Source organism: Betta splendens, chromosome 15 (genome assembly GCF_900634795.4).
Source record: "Betta splendens chromosome 15, fBetSpl5.4, whole genome shotgun sequence".
NCBI lineage: Eukaryota > Metazoa > Chordata > Actinopteri > Anabantiformes > Osphronemidae > Betta > Betta splendens.
In genome coordinates, this window is record NC_040895.2 from 19120988 (window position 1) to 19144713 (window position 23726).

Below are 23726 nucleotides of genomic sequence, written 5' to 3' on the forward strand. Positions count from 1 at the left end.
TGGTAAAAAAGCATAAAGATACTTATTGAACATAGAAATAGTTCTTGATTTTCTGTCATATTAATAATACTTGCTGTGTTGATGTATATTTTGTATTTCACGGCTGTAGTTGTGTAATGGTTATGTAAGAAGCAATGTAAAGAACTTTGAGTTATGATCGAGTGGAAAAGAATAGATATCAGTTCAGAACATTTAGCATTTACTCCATAGTTTCTTCCTTAATATACACATTTATATTGTTTTGTGAAATTTGACGTTTTTAACCATAAGTTCAACTGACATCTGTATTTTGTCACTCTGAAAAATCCTTATTGTGGAGTGATTTTACTTTATTAATTTATACATTACATGTCTGACTTAATGTCAATGATGTCTAATAATATTCAATTTAATTCAATTCAATTGCATTTATAATGAGGAAGAAACCTCCAGCAGAACCAGGCTGGATGTGGGCGGCAATCTGCCTTGACCAGTTAGGGTGAGACAACAACAAAGCACAGGCAGGATGGTTGGACCAGGGACTGGACGCAGGCAGGATGGTTGGATCCGCAGTTGCCCATCACAGACAGAGTCCAATGATACCTGTAGGTGAGGGCAAAGCGAGGAGGAGAGAGAGAGCGGTGGAGAAGCATAACTATGGGAGAGAAAGAGACAAGGTTAGTTAAACATGGAATAATGATGAGGGAGGTTATTGGATAGAAGAGATAGAAGGAAACAGAGGAGCTCAGTGTATAAATTAAGTCCCTCACCAGTCTATGTCTATTGCAGCTTAACTAAGAGATGGTTCCTGTGACTAACAATCATTCCCAGTGACCTGAACCATCTCTAACTAAGAGCTTGGTAGCTAAAAGTTCTGCCTCCAACTCTAAATTTAAAGGAGAACTTTAAATTCTATCCTACATTTATACAAACTGTACAGGCAGCCAGTGTAGAGAAGCTGATTTACTGTAGGATAAATTTGATCTCTCTTTCTAGGTCCCATCAGAACTCTGGCTGCAGCATTTTGAATTAGCTGGAGGCTTTTTAAGGAGCTGTTAGGACATCCTAAGACTAAACAGTTACAGTATTTCAGCCTAGAGGTAACAATTGCATGAATCAGTTTCTCTGTATCGCTCTGAGAGAGGATGCTTCTGATTTTAGCTATATACCTAAGGTGAAAGTAGGCAGTTTTGTAGATTTGTTTAATGTATGATGTAAAAGAGAGATCCTGGTCAAAGATGACACCAAGGTTCCTCACAGTAGAATCTGAAGTTAATGTTATGTCATCCATTGTGGCTATCTGACTCAATAGTGTGATTTTTAGACCCAATGATAAGAATTTCAATTTTATCTGAATTTAGTTGAAGGAAGTTTTGGGACATCCAGGATTTGTTGTCTTTTAAACAACCCTGAATTTAGTCCGTGTATGAAGTGCAATCGCAAATATGTTTTACGATTTACGGAAATGAAACACAGCATAAAAAGACATTATTCAATTTTCATTTTACACATGAATTATGAATTGCACTTCATGCACGGACCAATCAGTTCAACAAATAGGATTTAAACCATCCCAGTGCTGTTCCTATGATTTCAATGCTATGTTCTAGTCTCTGTGATAGAATGTTGTGGTCAATTGTATCAAATGCAGCACTAAGATCTAACAGGACAATTTATTAATAACGTTGATGAACTAATGGTGATCTAATACTAATAACAGGGAGGCGCTTTCACATAAAACAGTTTAATAGTATGCAGTGCATACGCAGCAGTAACGTGTCGTTAGGTGAATCTACAGATTACGGTGTGTAACGTCAGCACGCAGGACGTGATGGGGGGGGGGGGGGAGGGGGGGGGGGGGGGGTGTTGGGTGGGGGTTGGAGGGGGGGGGGGGGGGGGGGGGGGGGGGGTGGGGGGGCGGATTACCCATCATGCCCCGCGGGTAAAGATGGCGACAGCTAGGGAGAGCAGCGGATCAACTTTATCCTAACGACTCTGAGTGGATTTGTTTCACGTCGGCCGGAGCCTCCCAGCGGCTGTATTAGCTCCCGCACTCTGCTGCGGACTCTCTGTTCGGTTCTCCTCCAGCCGAACCACTCCTGTTTCCCATTGTCGGATCGTTTTAGACTCCCTCCCTTCCTACCTCCTCGCCCCTCGCCGCCGGAGGAAGAGAGCGGAGCCCCGACTAAAGTTTCCTGTGCTCTTCGTTGAGGCCGGGAACGAGCCGGGCCGAGAGGAACCACCCGTCTCACAGGTAAGCTTGGACCGAGATGGGCATAGTTACAGACGAGAGTGTGGAGGCTCGTTCGGTGTCGGTAGGTTTTAGTCGAGTCTGTGTGAAACGCAGTGGGGCGCAGCTTGTGTTCGGTGAACTGGGCCACAATCCTGCCGGAACCAGGTCTCAATGGGTTTATTCCTTTTTAACGTAACGTTGCTGTGTTAGGGGACCCTTCGGTTCCGGTGTCGGGCGGAGACGGCTCCACAATGGTTGTCGCACAAAAAGCCTGTCTGAGAGAACCGAGGGAGGACGGTCCGGTCCGGTCCGGTCAGGTCTTGTCTTACACCGCTGTTATATTAGCAGGAAATAAGCAGAGGTGCCAATACAAAACTGTACTTATGCGAATAGAGGTGAAAGTAACAGACCTTTTCCTCAAAAAGTAAAACTACTGTTTATCAATAAAAAGCCTCGTTTTGGATTTTAAAAAACTCTAATATTTTATAATGTCAATTAAAAAAGTATCTAGAGCCTTAATCAAGGTATTCATACGTACAAATACTTATTACCAGCACTGAGTATTTTATAACTCAGTTCTTCAGGAATTATAACCTTTAAAATACTGTACTTTGATATGTTTCCAGGCTGGAACCTATGTTTTGATTTCCCTAAGTAACACCTCAAACCTGGGTCTGGTTCTGGTTCTGGCTTGGCCCTTGCCTGTCATATTTAATAATGATCTGAGGGGGCTGAGGCTGACTCCTGTTGCTTAAAGGGTCAACTGGATACATAGTAGTTGTGGTGGTAGTTGGTGTTACTGATGCTGTAGTTGCCATGGTAACGTGTTGAAAAATGCTGGTGCTCATTTTGTAATGCTCCTGGTTTACCCCCACATTTAAGGACATTTTTAACAACTGTTGAGTTCAGTCATGGCTGTTAAGAAGTTATTAAGATTAGTAGACCCAACTATATAGCAAAGCTCAAACGTGGGACTTTATGTCGGTCATAGTTAAGCATTATGGCTCACATCGCAGAGCATGTGATGCTCACCACCACCCTTGCTGCTCTGCTCATCAACTCCTATACACTCACTTGGACCAGTCTGGGTCTGGAGTGTTTCTTACCATATTATGTTTCCTGGTTCCAAACCTTCAGTCAGCAATGTCTGCAGCTGGAGTTAAAGAATGGAACGGTTTTAGTAATGTTTGGTATCGGACGCCCAGAGTCAGTTGCGTTGGTGCTGATTGAGTCCAGTGTCTTCCCTCTTTACTCTGAGCAAAGACGAACAAGCAAAGATTCAGTTACTCATTACAGTTACAGATGATGTAGACGTGTCACACAGGGCTTGTGAAGCTAAAATGCCGTTGTCTTTAGTCTGTATGATTGAAATCTGCGAAATCACGTCTGTATCTGAAGAACACTTGTCAATGGGGTTCCCATTTTTTTATACACTGATACCTATGGTGACATACGCACCTGTTGCTAGGAAACTGGATCTGTTTTCTTTTTCAGACCTGTGTCTGATGGATGTATTGGTTGTTGTTGTTCAAAAGTTTCTCATTGCTTGCTGTGGACTGGTCTAGACCCACTGCTTTGGTTCGTAGGAAGGGGAATTCAGTGCTGAGAGTAAAGAAGAGAAGACAATGACTGACTCAAACGCTCCTGGCGTTGTATGGTGAAAATTTTCCATAAAGAGGCTGATGAAAGAGTTGTCTTTTGTGTGATTTATTATAAATAAAGGAAAATAAAAATCAAAGCAAATCAAAAACATGGATGTTGATCGTGCACATCAACAAACCAAAAACCAGCTGGGGAGATCAGAGCATACACCACAAAGGTGTGATGCAAAGAGCCCAAAATCCTCAAGTTGCTTCTGAACAGTCACTGCTTGTTCCTAGAAGTCCTGCAGATGTTTTGCTCAAGGTGGAAAATACTAGTTGACCTCCAAAGAGAAGTATAATAATGAAAGATTTTGGTATTGAACAAGTTTTGTAGTTTCCTGAGAGAATGTAAGATGAACTTGATTGTTTCAGCAGCCACAAAGCAGTAAACGTGTGAAAGAATAAAGCCAGGAAATGTGAAAAATGTGTCCATAAGCAAAGAAGAAAGCGCAAAAGAAGAGTTGAGTGTCTGTTCCTCATCGTTTCACTGTCCCTGCTCACAGCTTGTGATGGGCAGTGTAGGTGAGGAGGCAGCACAATGCACATGTCTGGATTAATAACACTACAGCTATTTAGGCCATCTTAATCTTTCTTATGTGGCCTCCAATGCCTACACCTTTGTTTAGAATAAAAGTTCTAAACACTTGTGTATCACTAGGATAATCAGACAGTGGTGAGGTCACAGGATGGAGCACAATAATCCTTTTTTGGTTTCCACATGGCTTCATGGCCGGCCTGCGTCCAGCTGAAGGGTTTTTTACGGCGCAGGCTTTTTGTCTTTTAATCCCGCTGCTCTACATTTATATTTCATAAAGTGATGTCTCATGCTCCAGTGGAGCAGAAATGTTCTGTCTGCAGAGCTGAGTCAGCAAAGTCCATATGGTGCTACTGAGTCGGAGCAGACTGGGCTCTGTCCTCAGACCCACTGAAGGATTGGACCAAACGTAGATGGTATCAAAGCTGGGTCAATTTGTCCTCCTGTGCAAAGTGAAACTATTTACCAGCAGAGCAGAACTGATGTCATGGTCTCAGCAGGCTTTCAAATATTCACCAACACTCGCTTTGTCTGCAAATCTTTCATGAACAAGAACTCTCAGACAAGTCTTGAGAATGGGTCTGATTCTGTAAAGATGGTGAAGCCATTGCAGGTCTGAATGATAGGACTGAGCTCCCTAGATCTTCCAGAGTATAGAAACCAGAGCCAGACCTATCGGTTCAGTTGGTTCTAGACAGTGTTAAACACTGAACACCAGCAGTTTGGCTTTCAACGTGTCCAGTATGTGATCAGACCGGGCTCCGGCTTTGTTTTATTCATGGGTTGGACAGAAATGATACGCGCCCTCCTTCACTGGACCTCTGTCCTTGTCTTCAGTGTCTGGTCTCTGAGCTGTGTGACTGTAACATTATGCTGCTCAGCCTCTGTTTTCATTATTAATCGGTAAATAATTCAAGATTCTGCAGTGACGCCAGTGAACACAAGATCTGCAGGTCTGCACCAGAACCATGTCCCGAAAACATGTCTCATCTAGGATGAAGTTCAAGGAATTTATCTTCAGCTGCTTCAGTGTATTGTGTCAGTGTCATTTATTCTTTAGTTCTGCACATCATTCATGCATTTCCCAGAATGCCTTTCAGCTGTGTTACAACTTTGCTCAGGCTGGTGTATTACTGCAGTAATAACAATATTAACAGTATCTGTATTAAATTAGTCACATTGTGACCTTGGGCCAGGTTTTATTACAGCAGCAGTAAATGAAGCTGAACTCCACCAATCACAAAGATCCTCCTGCTCCATTGCTACCCCTCTTGTCCCACCCTAACCCATAATCCTCCCTGAGCCGAGATAAACCACTGTGGTATGTAATCCCATCGTCACGCAGTGCCTTGCTCCAGGTCATTAGGGTATCGAACCAGCAGGAGGCAGAGAAATCATGAAGTGAGTCGGTTGTGTTGAAAAGCTTCTTTCTTTGTCTTTGGATTCTAGGTTGTCACGTGTTTCCATTAATCTTAGTAGACGCTTTACTTTTTATTTTATTTATTTGTTATTCGTTATTTTTGATAGGCAGACGTTTTTGGGTGTTAATATGGTAAAAACGATTCAGACAGCCGATGACTTGCATGCACCTGCTGCAGTGTGACCATTGGAAACAGTGAGCGGGCAACCACTGTGACACAGCAGGGAGCCGTACCATAAACACCTACAGCCCAAACACAAATACTAAATGTTAGTTCAGGCTTATTTAAGTAACCTTCACGCAGTAAACTGATCTTTAGGACAAATCTTGGTTTAGGTGCTCTGCTTCATTTGTGTTTCTGCTGTAACTGGTGTTTGTAGTGTTCTAACCTCTAGGAGCTTAGTCTCAGGTGTTGCTGTGTAACTAATGGCACACGATGACCCATCCCTCTTGTGTTTCAGGCTGCTGGAACAGGAAGGAGCTGGACTGTCAGGCAGACAGATGACAGAGGCAGCAGAGAGAATGAAGGCTTTTCTTTGCTGATGTCCAGGTGAGGGCAGTTCACTCCCACTCTGGCGTTGTCTCTTTTTTCTTGTCAATAGCCATTTTTTTCATATTTTGGGCTTCTGTGAACTGTTGTCTGTCACAGTGAGACATCAGTGATTTGACTTGATGGTGATCATTACTATGACTTGTGTCTACCTTCTAATTAATAATGTTGTTAGGGTTAATAATGGTGGTTGTAACCTGCTGAAGCGTAGCTTAACTTACATACAGTAGATAACATTATAAAAGTGACCCTGAGTAAAGGTTAACTTAAAATAGAATACAATAAAATACTTTCATAAACTCTATTTTCTTTGTACGAAAACAATGGATGCACCCAGCAACAGTTCACTAATAAAGAGACAAGGTCATTATATAAAATAACTACATAAAGCATTTCCAAAAGAAAATGCACAGTAAATGCGTCCATGCCGAATGTACTGAAGAATTGCTGAAAGTAAGTGAAACATTTAAAACATAGCTGAAAGTAGCTGAAGCGTGTAAAGCATAGATGAATTTATCTAAAAAGAATTACGAGTTTTTTTACAGTGGAATATTTGCAGAAGAAGCTGAACAAGTTGAATTTAATATTCAGGAAACTTAAAAAAGATTTGAAGAAATTGAAGAACTGCTGAAAGACTTAAGAAAGTGTATTAAGGTTTGCTTGATTTGATGGATGTATGGATATTTAAATGGTTTCTGTAGCTGAAAGTATGCGGGACTAGTTGAATGCAGAAAACATACGGAAAAACAATAATAAAGATTCAAATCTCAACAGCATTCACTGTGATAATACAAAAAAAAAATAGATTTTAGATAATAGAAAAATACCCACATCTGCATTGCAGTTTGGAGAAATACAATATTTGCAAAAATATACATTATAATACAACACTATGAGGGTTGGCTATATGAAAGCACAGAAATTAAGTTTTACAGTGATATTGCATTACACTATGAAAACTATGAAAAGTTTAGAGTTTCTGAACCGGTGTTACAAGGTTTTGTTTTAAAACCAACTTTAACAGCAGATGATGTGTCTGTGTTTCAGGCGTTCTTGTGGATGAAGTCAGATCTGGAGCAGCTCACAGTTCAGGTACTGGTACCACTTTAAGACACACTTAAAACCTATGGCTGCCAAGATTCAACAAAGGGCATAAATGCTGCAAGTCAGAAAAGGAGAAGAAGGGAAGACGCTTTCCTTTCCTCCGTCATCTGTTCTTATTTGTTCTTGTTATATCAAGTCAGAAAATTATTAACTAGAAGGGTTTCAAAGACATAACAGTAGTATTTAGAGGAAAAAGAGAATTAACAGTAAGCAGCGTAAATTATTCAGTGAAACCTTAATTCAAACAAAATGATGAATGTTTTGACAAACAAGTACATAAATAGCCTCATAACGAAGGTGCTCTGTGCAGCCAGCTTGTGTGACCATTGCACTTAGACACTGTCATACTCGTATGATAGAATATCTGATAGATTCCAGCTGCAGAGCGCCTGCAGTTCGAAGGCCTCCTCAGCTTATTTACTAGCAGAGATAGTACAGAATAAATAAAACTTAATAAAGCAGTCAGTCTGCTTAAGGGGCCAAAGGGTAAACACTAAATGGAGCAGAAGCAATGACAGCATCTAGTGCAGTTAGCATGTTAGCTGTGTTAGTGCACATACTAATGTTAGCCTGATCAATAAAAACTGCACTTCCTGTTCTGGAAACAAACTGAGATCAATGTTTGTCCTGAGGCTGGTGCAGAACACGTCATGATGTGTGAGTGTGAGCTCAACATGTGAGATCTAAACCTCAGCACATTTTACATAATGGCCAAATGTCCCAGGTGTTTTTCTGTACCTGGAGCCTCAGGCACCAAACCTGAAACTCCACTCACCAAAAAAGCTTTTGTCACAATGTTTTTTCCTCACTGTGGCAGTCGCAAACCTGAAACCTGTTCCTGCAGAAGACACAAACCAAAAAATACATGCCACCTGCTTGTTTTACCCGCTGTAGCCTGTTTGTCCTCATATGCAGAGTAAATCCTTCTGCTGGTCCTCAACAACACACATTCAGGAGGTGTGTTTGATGACGATCAGGGCCGACCATATATCGATTTGCACATGGAGAGAGAGAGGGACAGCAGAATCCATTTCTGGTTGAGGCGTTGTGGTGGGCAGGTGGCAGCCGTTTTCTCCTTCTCTCCACTGATTCTTGTTCTCCTGCAGGACTGACCGACCGGAGGAAGGAAGGAGGAAGATGGCGAGCGCAACCTCAGCTCGGAAGCCATACCGGAAGGCTCCACCTCAGCATAGAGAAACCCGCCACTCCCTGCCTGCTGCTGCACCTCCGCCTGCACCACTGCCTGACATCAACCAGGTAAACCAACACACCCTAAACATAGCTCCACCCCTCTTACAGCACCTTACCACTCCCAAACAACCAGAGAGAACCAGAGCGCGGTGCCCCAAAAAGACGCCTCTGCCCTCGGACAGTGACCTGGACGTCTCTAGTCTGTCCAGTGTGGATTTTTGCATACCATCACCACCGCACTTCAGCAGCCAATTACGACACCTTGTCAGAACCAGAACCATGGCAGTGGGTGTCACAGCGTCTGACTGCTATGGTGCACTCCACAAACGCTCTGTTCCCCAAGACACAGACCAAAAGTTTCACAGTGTGCCGGGTTGCTGGATGCTGGCTGGCGGTCCCACCCCGGCTAGCAGCGGTTGGAGGCAGGCCAAGAGTCGAATCCAGCAGGACCACTTTCCAAAGGGCATTCTGAAGCAACCTTCTTCCCTGGATCCGGCACACTCCTATGATGCCATTAGAAAGTCAAAGTCTGCGGAGTTACTGGATGACAGCTGGGCACAACGTGCCGACTACCGCCCACCCAGTAAGTCTCTGGACCAAGAGCAGTGGACACCTGGTTCACAGCGCTCTTCAGCCCCATCCTCCTCCTGCAAGACTGAGTGGAACTGGAGACTACAGGTTCTGGAGGAGAAGGTTCGCTTCTCAAATTTCCTTGATGAGATCACCTGCAGGGTTTTGAGCCCTGCCCACCTCACGCTGCTTGGCAAGTCACACCCCCAGGAGCGAGGAATTCATGCCCCTCAATGCAGACGACCCAGCCCTGCGCATAAGAAGCAGCAGCTGAAGGGACCTAACCAAACTCGCTGCTGGGATGACTGGGTGGCGGCGCTGCAGCGTCCCGATTGCCTGGGGCAGGAGGCCCTGCGGCATCAGGGTGAGACAAAGGCGGGACTGCTGAGAAAGGAGGCTTTTGGGGGAAGTAGGGGAGAAAAGATGGAGATTCAAAAACCAGAAGAACCTCAGAGGCACAAACACAGAAAGTCCAGTTCTGATCAGTCGCTTCTGTTACATATCAAGGTAGGTGCAGGGAGTGGGCACAACCTGACCTTCATCCTGATCCTCCTCCACCCCTTCACTGTGAACTTCTAGTCTGCCTTGTACAGGTTTAAAAAAAATTATTTACCATTAATGCTTTTTTTCATTCTTTCGAAATTATGACTCATTTGACCCTAAATCAAATTATGCTGTGTGTTACAGGACATGTTTTGAGCAAGGTCCTGCTTAATAACTAATGCAACCAGGTGCTGGTTAATACATAAACCCCATGAAGGCGTTTACCTGATTATCTGTCTTGTTCAAGACTTGGCAACCAAGGATACTTATACATTATTCTGGAGCCAGGCTTTTAATCCTAATTATTACCAGTAATGTCAGCTGGGAAAATAAAGTGTCCAAAGAAAGTGATGCAGCCATCGGTTGGCCTTTTAGCTGCAGTGAGCTATTGATGTGATGTAGGTGATCAATTGAGAACAGAGGTCATCAAAGCCTCCACGGATTCACTGTTCTCTGACATAGATCTAGTTTTCTGTTTGTTCATTGTTCATTTGATTTTATGTTCTGTTGATATTTGTAATCCTTTTTGATTTAAATTTATCCTGAATCCTATTCCAGCTAAGTTACTAAAGAAAAATAAATCAATCAGTTTTCAGGTCCTTATAATGATTCAGTCAGTGCCTCTTGTGTCATTATTGGTTATAAGATAATGAGTTGGTGGAAAAGATTTTAGCAGTAACTGTTAATTTTTTTGTTTCAGTATTGAATTTTAGATACGTGTACAAAAGTTTTCAGTTCTGACTGGGCTTTGTCCTGTTTCAGGAGGCCTTATCAGACGCTGAGAGGATCAGGTGAGACTCATTCTCTCGTGACCATGTGGATACCTTTCAGTTTAGCTTGTTGCCTTGTTGTTTGAGGCTGTTGAGAGTTCCGCTCAGTGCTCTCTCTCCTCCTCCTTTCCCTCAACCAGAATTCTTCAGCAGCAGAATGAGGACCTGCAACGCCGCCTTTCTCTCTCCAACCACAGGATGGAGGGCATGGAGGCAGAGTTTGATGGCAGCAGGCGCTACATGGAGGCGGAGCTCAGCCGTACAAGAGACGACCTGGACAAGATGAGGGACAAGTTCCGAAGGTAAAGACAGCATCTAAACAACAACTGGACATCAATCCACACATCAGGAGCAGCATATTGGCCAAGGGAGGGAAACCAGGGGAGCCAGGAATCGGAACCTTCAGAAGGATGGTGGACCATAACACAACTGGGTCTGAGGTTTACAATAAGACAGGCTCTCACAGCTCGTAGTTCTAGATGCTGCTCCTACACCTCCATCTGAGTTTCTAGGAACATAATGCTTGATGTGATTCAGTGGAGATGAAGATGTTAAACTGCTGCAGGTTTCAGTTGTATCTGATGGTCACTGATCAAGTCATCTATTGACCTGACTTTAATAGATACATTTAATTAGTTTATTATTACTGTGTTTTGGAAGAGGAACTGTTTTCATGTTTGTTAAATTCCCCTTATTTGTTTATGATTTGTAAAGTTGGGGTGGTCGGGGGACAGACACAGTCTGATAACTAAGAGGGGGTGAGGGCTGTGCAGAACATGCAGAGAGACTGAGACTGCCACTCTGCATCCTGCGCTTCACTCTGGGTTGTCAAGGTGAAGGGAATATAATTACTGAGCCATGTTACCAGTAGAGTAGAGTAGAGATGAGTAGAGTAGAGATGGACGTGTCTCTTACAATCAGCTCAAGTTTTCTACCAAGCATAGTTTGCTGGACACCACCTAGATAGGTTGCATAAAGGTCCAGAAGAATCTGTCAGCATCACTGCACACGAGTGACGGCTGCTGTGTAACCAGCAAACGGCACATTTGGTCTAATCCCCAACTAAACATTGAATATTGTTTGTTGCACTTTGGAAACTAAAACTAACTACAGTGACCAGGCTTCAGCTATGACTCAGATCTGTCTGTTGTGTGGACTCAGGCTATTGGTGGGTAAATGTAACGACAACTGTTCCCTTAGCCAAATACATGCTGATGCTGTTCTCAGGCTGAGTAAGCATCCTTTTAAACAACTTCTTCCTCTCTTTCTACAGACTCCAGAACAGCTACACAGCTTCTCAAAGAGCCAATCAGGACTTGGAGGAAAAGCTTCATGCCCTGGTATCCTGTTATTAGTGTGTGTGTGTGTGTGTGTGTGTGTGTGTGTGTGTGTGTGTGTGTGTGTGTGTGTGTGTGTGTGTGTGTGTGTGTGTGTGTGTGTGTGTGTGTGTGTGTGTGTGTGTGTGTGTGTGTGTGTGTGTGTGTGTGTGTTTCCTCTGTGTGTGTGTTTCCTCTGTGTGTGTGTTTCCTCTGTGTGTGTGTTTCCTCTGTGTGTGTGTGTGTGTGTGTCTCATTGATCCCATTTAGTCAATAACAGATCAATACCTAAATGAAAACACATTGAGGCTTTATCTAAGGGTGTTTTCATGGTTACAGCTTCTAGTATCAACTTAGAATAAACACGTGCTCCTAGTTTTCCTTTTGACTTTTTATTTCACCTTTGCTTGGCTTCAGCTGGCTTCAATCAGCATTCTTAGCTTTATTTTGTTTGTGAAATCTTTTTCTACAATTTCCCTGTAAACAGTACTCCAGTTACAAACAGCTGTGCCAGCCCATTAAAGGTTTTTTCTTCTATTCAAACAAAACTTCAGCTGCAAACTGGGATTTTTGGTGAACTTTTTTCTTTACATAATTTCACTGCTTCTAGTAAGAAGTTTCTACTTAATCCTCCCACTTCAGATGTGACAACATGAATAAAGTTGCTTAAATTCAGGCACTGTTTGATGTGAAATTGATCCTCTGGTCATAAAGCATCAAGTTTATCTGTTTGTCTCATGTTGTTCTTCATATTTCCTTTCTTTTTCACGCTGCTCTCTGATGGACTGACTCTTCTTCATCACCTTTATCATTCCATCAGGCTGCTGTCAGTCAGACATGGGTTCATGCAGTTGCGTCATTTTCATCCTTTTCTTCCCACTTTTCCTCCATCACATCCAGCTTCTTTTCTCCTTCTCACTTTTCTTCTTTTCTGGTGTCTCAACACCCAGCCCTCAAGAACATGTATTTTGTATCTCCTCCTACAAAGTATAGTTCATATTTATGTATTATAGTTTATATTTATGCCTGATGATATACTGGAGTAATGAAAAGATCATGAAACATGCTAACATTAGCATTAGCATTGTTAGCGGTTGCTGTGTTACCAGCCTGTCATTGGTGCTGCCTATGTGATCTGGTGTTAGGTGGTATAATCAAGGTCTGCTTGGATCTTATTCATAGTCACTGCGCCTTGTCCTACTCAGTATGGATTTGGAAACAATCCTGAACTCTCAGGTTTCCTAAATGTTAACAAAGAAATTACACTTAGAAAAGTAACTCTCATTTTAAATTTGTTGAGTGCCACATATTAATTCCTGCTCCAACATATCTCCCCCACTCACAGCTGCGCAAAGTGGAGCGGGACAAAAGGACGATGGACCAGGAGATTGTGGAGCTCACCAACAAATTGCTGGATGCCAAGAATACCATCGACCGCCTGGAGGAGCTCAGTGTGAGTACAATAAGTCAAGTGTTTACATTTACACTTTTATGCCTATGCACTTTTTGGCAATGGTGATACAACATACATGTTTTAGGGTCTCTGGTCCTAAGATTACACACAAAGAAAATAAGAAATGTTGAGATGGTTTAAAATGTTTTTCTTTTATTGATCACAGTTTCAGGCGACTGCTATTGAAATAATATAAATTATTGCTATGAAATCAGAAATCAGAAAGCTTTATTGCCAGGTCCTGTAGAGCGCACTTTACAGAACTAGGAATTTGACTTGGTGTTGGCAGGTGGTGCATCTCAGCATAAAAAAAATACAAACAGTACAACATACAACATGACATGGTGACAGTACAACATACAACATGACATGGCTACTGTACAACATATAACATGACATGGTACTTGAATAGTGCAATTAAGCATAAATTAAAATGAAGTTATCTACAGACTATATACAGTGGAGTGAAGTGGATGCGCAAGTGGTCTGTGATGGTGGGACCTGCAAGTGTCAGCGATAGTCCTTTGGTTGGGGGATCAACTATTCAATAGACTGACTGCAGTTGGGAAGAAGCTGTTTTTGTGGTGTGAGGTCCTAGTCCTGATGGACTGGAGCCTCTTGCCAGAGGGGAGGGGCTGACAGTGTTCATGTCCTGGGTGAGAGGGGTCAGCTACAATCCTGGCTGGCCGTCTCTGGGTCCTGGAGATGTGCAGCTCCTGGAGAGACGGGAGGTGGCAGCCGATCTCCTTCTCCACTGAGTGGATGACGCGCTGCAGCTTGGCCTTGTCTCTGGCTGTGGCCGCAGTGAACCAGACTGTGATGGAGGACGTGAGGATGGATTTGATGATGATAGTGGAGAAGTTCACCAGCATCTTCGCAGGGAGGTGGAACTTCTTCAGCTGCCCCAGGAAGTACATCCTCTGCTGAGCCTTCTTAGTGATGGAGCCCATGTTCTGCTCCCACTTGAGGTCCGTCACAGAGAATGACAGGGGCTGGGTTCTTCCTGAAGTCCACTGTCATCTCCACTGTCTTCAGAGCATTGAGCTCCAGGTTGTTAGCGCTGCACCATGACACCAGACTGGCTATCTCACTCCTGTAGGCTGACTCATTTCCGTCAGAGATGAGGCCAATAAGAGTGGTGTCGTCAGCAAACTTCAGGAGTTTGACAGACTTGTGTCCAGATGTGCAGCTGTTTGTGTACAGAGAGAATAACAGGGGTGAAAGGACACAGCTCTGGGGGGATCCGGTGCTGATGGTCTGGGAATCCGAAACAAGCTTCCGCAGTCTCACATACTGCTGTCTGTCCGTAAGGAAGTGTGTGATCCACCTGCAGTTGGAGTTAGGCACATTCAGCTAGGAGAGTTTGTTATGGAGCAGGGATGTAACTATTGTGTTGAAGGCAGAGCTGGAGTCTACAAACAGGATCCTGGCGTAGGATCCTGTAGAGTCCAGATGTTGGAGGATAAAGTTGAGGGCCACAAGATTGGCTTTAAATGTCCGTTGGAGTCCTGATGTATTGGAAATGTTTTGGATGTCAGAAACTGCAGAAACAGATGCTTCACTTCAGGTAAAAATATCAGACACCAAGAAAGTACTGTGAAATTGAAAATTACAAAAGGCATAAGGTCCAGGTAATAACCTGAAGTGGCCTTTTTTCACAGGTTATGTAACAAAAGAACCAGACACACAAAGAAAAGAACTTCACTGTTAAACAGGAGGTCATTTTCAGTCTGTATAGTTACCACGGTAACCACATCCCCATCCTGCCGCAGATGTCGACCACCTCCTGCCTTGACTCAGTTTCGTGTTTCTTATGAATTCATCTGTACTATGAAAACTGTGTCTGTGCAGGAGCGATACAGGCAGGATTGTAATCTGGCTGTTCAGCTGCTCAAATGCAACAAGTCACATTTCAGAAATCACAAGTTCGCTGATGTAAGTAACTGACTTCTGATTGTATGTTGATTTAATTATGACAGTTTTACCCAGTAACAATTAATGTAATTTATTAATAACCAGAACCTTTGGTCTGTAACTGTAGGGAGCGGTGTGTTCAGAATTAGAATAAGATTATTAGAATATTAGAATGAATACAGAAAAGGCTAAGCTGGCACAGTACAAACTGGAAGTGGAGATACTGAGATGCAGTTGTCTACAGAGTAAAGCTGTAAATAAACAGGTGTCAGACTCTGCTGCTACTTATATATACCTATAGTTCACAGGTCTGGGCCTACATCACTAGACTAACAAATAAATGTTAGAAGCAAACTGCTTCTGACCTGTGCCATCTGTGATTGTATAAATCTCAGATGTGATGTACATGTTTTGAATTTAAAATGAGGTTGTGGTTAGGAACAAGGCTGCAGTTTGCTGTCACACCTGGCCACAGTTTCTCTATCAGTGTTACAGGAAACTTGATGTGTGCTTCTGCAGCTGCCCTACGAGCTACAGGACATGCTGAACAAGCACATGAAGAGCAGCCTGCCAGATCGGGGCCTCGGGTCTCAGGACCCCGACACTCTCAGCCTGACCCCTGCTGATGTAGTTCCCACCTCTGTCATCGCCCGGGTCCTGGAGAAACCTGAGCCTCTGGTCCTGAATTCAGCTCAGTCCAGCAGCTGTGGCCGTCCTGTCGCAGAGGATGTCTTTGTGCACGTGGACATGACGAGCCCTGCAGGGAGTGAAGGCCAGGAAAACGGCGGCCAGGAGCCATCGCAGCAGAATGGGTCCTGTCGCAGCCAGGGTAGCCTAGAAGAGGAGGCGACAGGGGCCCCATCCTTTGAAAAGCTGAACCCATACCCAACGCCGCCGCCTCCACACCCCCTGTATCCTGGCCGCAAGGTAATTGAGTTCCCATCAGACGACAAAGTGAAGATCCCCAAAAACTCGCCCCTGCCCAACTGCACCTACGCCACACGACAGGCCATCTCACTCAGCCTGGTCCAAAGTGACGATGAGCGGCTGACCCCTGGCAGCCCTGCACCATCCTCTTCCTCTGGCAGGGGGGCTGGGGCCCACCAGTGCACCCCGCCCTCACAGCGAGACACCACCAGTGAGCTGCAGTCCAGCCAGTCCAGCCCGTTCAGCAGCCCTCCACAGGTAAACGTAGACTTCAGGTGATAAACAAACATCATGGTGGTTCATGTGTAGCGTAACAGCCTGAGTTTTTGTCTGGACATCTGCTCCACAGGCCCCCAGCATCCTGGCCAGCTCTGGCAGCTCTGAGGAAGACCTCTTGGTAAACTGGCAGCGAATGTTTGTGGAGAAGACGCCGCCAATGTGCGAAAGCTCATTGGTCAACCGGACCTCCTTTAGCAGTCAGACAGCTCACGAGCTGCAGAGGAGGAGGCAGGTTGATGGACCCGGAGCCCTCGCCTCCTCAATTGACCGCCACCACACTGCTAACTCAGATGGTGAGGAGGGTTCATCGGCGAGAAGCTGGACGCCAAGCCGTGGTTCCAGCCTCGACACCGACACAGATACAGAGCCGCGGTCCAGCAGGAGAGGGCACTACAGGCGAGACAGTTCTGCAGGGGAGGGGGAGCAGCTACTTATGGACATGGAGGATGGCAGAGACAGTGGGAAGACTGTGGTCACGAAGGCAACCACCCCCATGAACACCCACAGGAACGAGTTTGAGGACGAGAGTTCTGCAGAGGAGAGAGATGTCCTCCCTCACGACCTGCCCGTCATCTCGCCCCGCCTTCTGGACCTAGACCCCACCCTCTCTACTGCCCCCCTGCAGCGCCCTCAGAGGAGCCCGAAGAGGATGGGGGTCCACCATCTGCACCGCAAAGACAGCCTGACTCGAGCCCAGGAGCAGGGCACCCTATTGGATTGATCCCATCCCCCCAGCCCACACTGTGCTGTTCCCATGGCAACTGACCAACCATCACAGAGGTCAGAGGTTGCACTCGTCCAGGATATAGCCATACTCTATCTAGCTTGTGTGTTAGTGTGCGTATGTGTGTGGGATACGTCCACATTCTTACCACAGCGATGACCACAGGGCCAGAGGATGTAGACAGCTCGACCGGCTCCATCAGTAAATCAGCTGATCATCACGAGTATCACACACACATTTCTAATTTAAATCACTGAACACAGTGATTGTATGGCCACAAGTTTATGGACACATTTTATACTAACAAAATAGGAAACAATCTCCACCAGAATTAAAACATTTGACACATTTACACTAAAGTGCTCACTACAAATCTGTACAGACTTTGTGTGGAGGTGATGATACAACTTTTATTGACTTCTACATACATCACAAACAACGTGTCCGTAACTATGTAGACAGCTGATTTAGAAGTGGCTGTCAAAAATCGGTAGAACAATAATGACAATAATTCAAATAGCGTATCAATTTATTGTGTGTGTGCGTGCCTGTGTCTCAAACCAAACAAAAGAATTTAAAACAGACTAGAACACTGGATGTATTTGCCTTGGGTCCTGACCAAGAGGTTTTATTTTGAAGATAGAAGTGCCTATCGCACCCTCTTCATCTTGGGAAGGTAGTTGGGAAGTCTGATGCCAGATCCTTTGCAGATTGGGCTTGTATTTTGAGTGTTTTTATGAACTCCTACTCCCACCACTAGCCTGACTCCCTGCAGAAGTGGAGCGTCTGCTTCAGGGTTTTGTTTTTAAAAGGACATCTTTCTTCTTGGGTTTGATCTGAACGTTGTTGATTAGTTTGTGGTAATGTTTTTACACTAATGGTTCCATGGAGACCTGGTGGTGCTAAAAACACAGCACTGTAAGTCAAGATATTCTCACTACTTCAGAAAGCACTCACTCAAAATAACATTCACATTTCATGTGGCTCAATTAGTTCAGATAAAAGAATATATTACATTAACATATCTAAATGAATTAAGTCCAGGAATTCCTGTTGGTTTCATTTTGTTCTTTGCTCAGTTAAAACTGGAAAATGACCATGGGTAAAGCTGATGTTTGTTTGTTTGTTTATTTGTTTCACAAAGTTTTTTTTGTAAATTTGTCAACATTTTATAGTTTATTTTAAATGCAGTCCTAATTTGGAACCACTGATTTTAGTTTCATTTGAATATTTGTGACACCGTCAAGTCTCTCTACTCAGCGCAGACCAATGATTTGACTTAGCATTTTACAGCTATTTAACAGAGTCTCAACAGTTTTATTTCACAGGAGGTAATCAATATAAAACAGTGCTGAGTTTGTATTAATTATTCAGTCTGGTCTGTGTCCATCACTCAGAATCAGGGACATTTTATGGTCATGTTCTTGTTTTGATTTTCATAAATCCTCATAATTCTAATGAAAAATAGTAGACAAGGCTGTAGGCGAGTGCCAATCGCAGATGAATGCTGGATGTAGGATTCTTGCTGGTGCATGGTGGCTGATATTGATGTGGAGCCTGGCAGAGTGCAGGCTGGGACACAGAAAAATGAACAGATGACGTCAGTGTCTCTTTAACTTCAGACTTTATTGATCCTGGCTCATAACATCTTTACTAACCCTGCACGTACCTGAACCGAACCAACAGCAGGATAAATAAAACATGGAAATCTGACCCTTTACCTGCAACTGAATTATTAAATAGTTATTTAATGTGATTCTTCCATTATTATCAGACGAGAGTCTGATGTTAAATTATTCAGACTTTAGTAAGGAGACATGCATTCCAAGACTTTAAATGTATCACTAAGTGTAACAGTGAGTGTAGGAATATGTCTGTTTCATATTTGAGTGTGTGTGCACAGCGACCATGATAAGGTTTTTTTCATGAGCTGTTTAATTTTTAATGATCTTTCCTCATGAAGAGGTTTAGACACGTTCAGGTTTCACACTGGATCAAAGTTCAGCAATGTCGTTTGTGTCATCTATTTCTTTCTTCAGCAGCAGTTTAACATTCGATATGTAGGTTGTTTCTGATCCTGTATCAAACACGAGGAAACGGAAGATTAGAAAGAAAACCATCTTAACTTTTTTTCTGAAGGAGCTGAATTTCCCTTATGCTTTTTGGATTTGCATATATTTGCTATATTCCCATATAGATGTGACCATTTAACTCATGAGCAGAACCAGTGGTGCTGTGGACCAAGTATTATCAGTCTGTATGCGTGATTATGATCAGTGGGCTGATCCAATTTATTTCTTCAGCAGTTGAAGGCGCTGCTACCACCATGTCCATGACAAAGCATGAACTGACCTGAGGCTCCATGAGCAGCTGACTAAACCCAGCTTCATATATGTCAGTGTCCACATTCTTTGTTCCACCTGCAGCCACTTTCACATCTGTAGCGATTTGACTGTTCTGCTTGAAAGCATTCAAATTCATAACATGTACAGGGTCAACATCCAATAATAATAATAATAATAAATTACAGTGGTACTTTTATGTGTGATACAGAGCTACGGGATGCTGTAAAACCCAGTCCCTGCCTGCACCTCTGTTGCCTCTTTAAGCTAATTACTAGCTACTTACTAGCTAGTAATTCAACACAACACCATGTGTTGAAATTATTTGAGTTGAAAACAATAAAAGTGCATTTTTCAGTTATTTCATGAATACGAAAAGGCTACACTGAGTCGAGGACATGCTAAACTCATCATGAAACATACTTTCTATACTATACATATATTTAGTGCCCATACTATAAAGATCTTAAATCTTGAAGACAATCCTCAGTAATTTAGTTGATCTGCTCTGTCAGTAAATTCTGTGTGAGAATCTCAGCTCTATTCCATTTCCTGTGTCCCAGCACGTACACAAATTTTTGTCTTAACGTGATTAGTTTGCTCTCAAATCTAATTTTAGTGCACTTTACTGCCAACAAAAACGTCAGTAAATCAAAAGATTTGATTTTTTTTCTTTTAGCTGGAGAATCATAACATGACATGTTATCAGACACATGACAGGGGGTGTTAGTCGTGATCGCGAGCCAGTGGATAGAGGGCGCAATTTATGATCTCACCTGGGGTGCCAACTTGGCAACCGGCTGCATGAAACTCAGCCTGTTGCTGGTTTTTGACTTCACCTTCTGACAGCATTGTTCTTTATCATCTTGTAATTTTCTTGTGACCAGGTGTAGACGGTGCCGTTAGAAGCTGACATTTCTTTTTGAGCATAACCCCAATAACCGTGTTGTTTGTCAGGGCCTTGAGGGTGTGAATACCTTACACTTTCAAACGCATGGCTAACGTGCTGTTTGTAAGATCTGTAATAAAAAAACAGTTGCTAGTTTGTATTTTGATTGGGTGAAATTTAGTCTCCATTTCGTCTAACAGTGGGGAAAACACACGTTAGCCTTAATGTGAGCCATTCAAAGCTCTTAGCCGCAAATGTAGCATGCTAACCAATACTAAAAGTAATGAGTAACAGTTGGTCACTTCAAAATCCGTAAATGAAAATCCAAGCAGTTACATTTAAAATTAATTAGCAACAAAGGTCTTTGTCCATTAGTAACGCTCAACATAAACAGTGTTAGCTATTCTTTTTTTGAAATGCAAAAACAGTAATTCTCATTGTATTGTGTGGCGAACTAGTCTATGTGCTAACTGAACAGTGCTGGATACCTGGCTAACAAGCTACGATTGGCGATTAGCAGGGTGGTTCTACGTGACCGGAGGACAGCTCGATTGGTTTAGGACACGAGTGTCCATCTCCTGCTAGTTTTATAACTCTCCCTGCTATAATTACCTGGTTTAGGTGTGTCAGTTAGCTACTGAATGACTAAACACTCCTGGTCAAAGTGACCAGTATTAGCTGGTGCAGGGAGAGTTGGAGAACCAGCAGGATAGAGGACTGAGTTTAGACACCCCTGGTTCAGAAGATGTAATCACATGATGTCTGGGGTCCAGTAACAAACTTAACTCAAATCAGAAGAAAGTGTTTAGAAGTTGTTGTTGTGACATTCAGGGGATTGTTGTCCCGCCTCCATCTACAGGTGCTGTCACGTGACCACTGAGCCCAGCCAGGTGCTTTATGTTCACCTGAACTCATCCTCCAAAAGAGACTGTTAGAACAATACTAATGACTTTATTTTCTGAATTTGTAAACCAATGTATATTTTAAAACAAATAAAATATTTTAAACTCAGCTCATTAGTCAGTATTTCCCTAAATAATGAATGTGAACACCCAGAACTTTGTTTAAAATGCTGGTTTAAATGACTTTAGGTGCATTAATAAGGGCACCATCAGATTTCATTTACATTGATTCACTTATTTCTCATCTTTTGATTTCAGGTCAGTTTTACATAAGAGTCACTGATTACAAAAATGAAATCATGCAACCTATATCAAACATAAATTGTTTTTTTTTCTATCACATCAACTTACCTGGATTTTAAATAGGGTAAGCTGTGGGTCTGTGTCATGTCAACATCAAATGTTCACTTCATAAACACTGCATTAGGCGGCAGCTCTGCCATCAGTCCAACTTTTCTGCATTTCTGCAGAAACTGACTTAATTCTACTAGTTATTATTGAAGAGTTCTTGTTGAAGCAACTCTACTTGTGTTTGTAATGTTTCCCATGAAATGAATGAATAATAAATGTACCCATTAACAAACACCAGCCACGAAATATTTTTGTTAACTTTATTGATTTGTTTTGTCTGTTTCCAGTATAACTATGATGGTCATTGGCTCTGGGCTCCAAAGGTTCCGATAAGCTGGCTGAAGAACTGTTCCAGAACCTTCTCTGCCTGGTCCTCTGCATAATCTCTCACCATAAACAGATTGTTGTCGTTCGCTCCTCGAATCATAGCGGACAGAGCTGAACAAAAACAAAAGTTGGTTTAGAAAATACTTCATCTGTGCATAAAGAAAAGTCACCAGGTGTCGATCCCAAATCTTTCAACTAAAGCATGAAATCAGCTGTTTGTGTCTACCGCAGAAAGAATTAAATATTAGAATATAATAGTGGGGTTAAGCTGATTATAAGACAACATCCATTGTAGCATTTAAGTTTAGCATCAATACTGTTGTTTGCCTTAGACCTGGTGACTTGCACTTCAGAGGACAGACGCGCACTCACTGCGGCCTGATGCGGGTCTGAAAAGACACAAGACTTTCTTCTTCATGTCGACGGCTCGGCCAAGTTCGTAACCGACACCCAGAGAAGGTTGTGTCACCTCTGCCACCACCACTGAAACAAACAGAACACGGTAAGCTGCGCGTGCGTGCCGCTTGTTCAGAGCATACTTTAAACACGCACCATCTGACTGAAGGAGCCAGTCCACGTCTCGGTCATGGATGAATTTGTCCGCATCCGCAGCATCCTCTCCTGTGAATTAGTTTTGGCACTCTGCGTAAGTCTGTGGCCTAATTTTTTTATTCATTATTTATTGTATTCTATCTAAGTTTCTTAGAGCAGATTTTAGCATCATAATCAAAACCAAAATGGCTTCCTATCGTTGAACTAGGAAAACTTGTTACTGTTATTGTTCGATCAATAACTATCCCTTCCGGTGCGGTACTTTTATAGTAGTAGAAGTAACCTCTAACCTTTGTCACTGAGCCCACTGCTACTCACGTGCTCGGTCAGCACGCACCCGTAGCTCTGCAGCTGTTTCACAATCCTACGGTAAATGTGCACGTCAACTCTGCCGCCGCGTATGCTCCCGCAGAAATAGATCTTCATCGTTCACCGCAGCTTCGTCCCGGACTCAACTGCTGCTGTTTCCCGCGCTGCTGGGCCTTTGCACTTCGGACGGGACGTTTTTAACTCCCTGGGGAGGGTCTCGCAGGTTGAGCGGGTCGCGCACGACTTTTAGTTTCTCCTCTGTAAACAGACTATCAAACCCTCGCGGATATGTGGACGTTCGGGGTCACGTCCATGTTTTATTCTCAAATAAAAGTTTTTTAATCATAGGTGTGTAATTGTCTTTCTCAGTGGGTGACACTATATCAGTAGCCGTGATGTGACAAATATGTTTGATAGTCAGATGTTATTAGTGCTGTATTTGGTGCTTCTGCAATTCTGTTTATCAGTGTGTGCAGTAAGGCTTTGGAGAAGACACTGATGTCTGACTAATAAAGATATTTTTATTGGAATTGTGACTTGTCAAAATGTAGTTGTAGTCTTTAATTACAGTTTGTCATAAATACATTATGGATATCTGTATTGTGATCTCTGTCTATTTTAAAGATCATCTATCAATCTCCTGTCCGCTTGTCGTGTAATGCCATTACAAAGCTCTGACATATTGAAACTAGAGATGTTCAACTCGAGAACTCCCACTAGACTCAGCCTCGATCTCTTGAAGCGGAAGTATCGTCAAGCAGAATCTCGAGCGCATTTCGAATCACCTGACCAATGAGATCGAGAGGTGTCGACACGTCACGTGACTACCGAGCGGCTTATCTGCAGTTTGAACGGACTGGTTGTTTCAATATGTCAGAGCTTTATAAACGTGTCAAGCGGACC

At 43.2% G+C, this 23726-nt stretch overlaps 2 protein-coding genes across 4 annotated transcripts; one reads left to right on the forward strand and one right to left on the reverse strand.

The window, feature by feature from the left end:
* Window positions 1–1899: 1899 nt before the first annotated feature.
* Window positions 1900–22136, forward strand: tjap1 (tight junction associated protein 1 (peripheral)). 3 transcript variants are annotated; one of them, XR_003783263.3, is made up of 12 exons: window positions 1900–2233; window positions 6272–6360; window positions 7408–7452; window positions 8571–8721; window positions 10531–10559; window positions 10679–10840; window positions 11812–11878; window positions 13200–13307; window positions 15159–15242; window positions 15741–16406; window positions 16498–17207; window positions 21923–22136. XR_003783263.3 is itself a non-coding variant. In XM_029127700.3 (11 exons), exons 4-11 carry the CDS (start codon window positions 8602–8604, stop codon window positions 17146–17148), a joined length of 1887 nt encoding a protein of 628 aa, XP_028983533.1. In that variant the 5' UTR covers window positions 1900–2233; window positions 6272–6360; window positions 7408–7452; window positions 8571–8601; the 3' UTR covers window positions 17149–21393. The 3 variants fall into 3 exon arrangements, 2 of the variants coding, with proteins under 2 accessions (XP_028983533.1, XP_055358327.1); XM_029127700.3 differs by lacking the exon at window positions 21923–22136 and having other exon boundaries at window positions 16498–21393; XM_055502352.1 differs by lacking the exons at window positions 15159–15242; window positions 21923–22136 and having other exon boundaries at window positions 16498–21393.
* On the reverse strand, window positions 21882–23104 carry dnph1 (2'-deoxynucleoside 5'-phosphate N-hydrolase 1). Its single transcript, XM_029127726.3, has 4 exons — window positions 22805–23104; window positions 22515–22583; window positions 22335–22445; window positions 21882–22073 (listed from the first exon to the last, which is right to left on the reverse strand). Exons 1-4 carry the CDS (start codon window positions 22938–22940, stop codon window positions 21937–21939), a joined length of 453 nt encoding a protein of 150 aa, XP_028983559.1. The 5' UTR covers window positions 22941–23104; the 3' UTR covers window positions 21882–21936.
* Window positions 23105–23726: the final 622 nt, after the last annotated feature.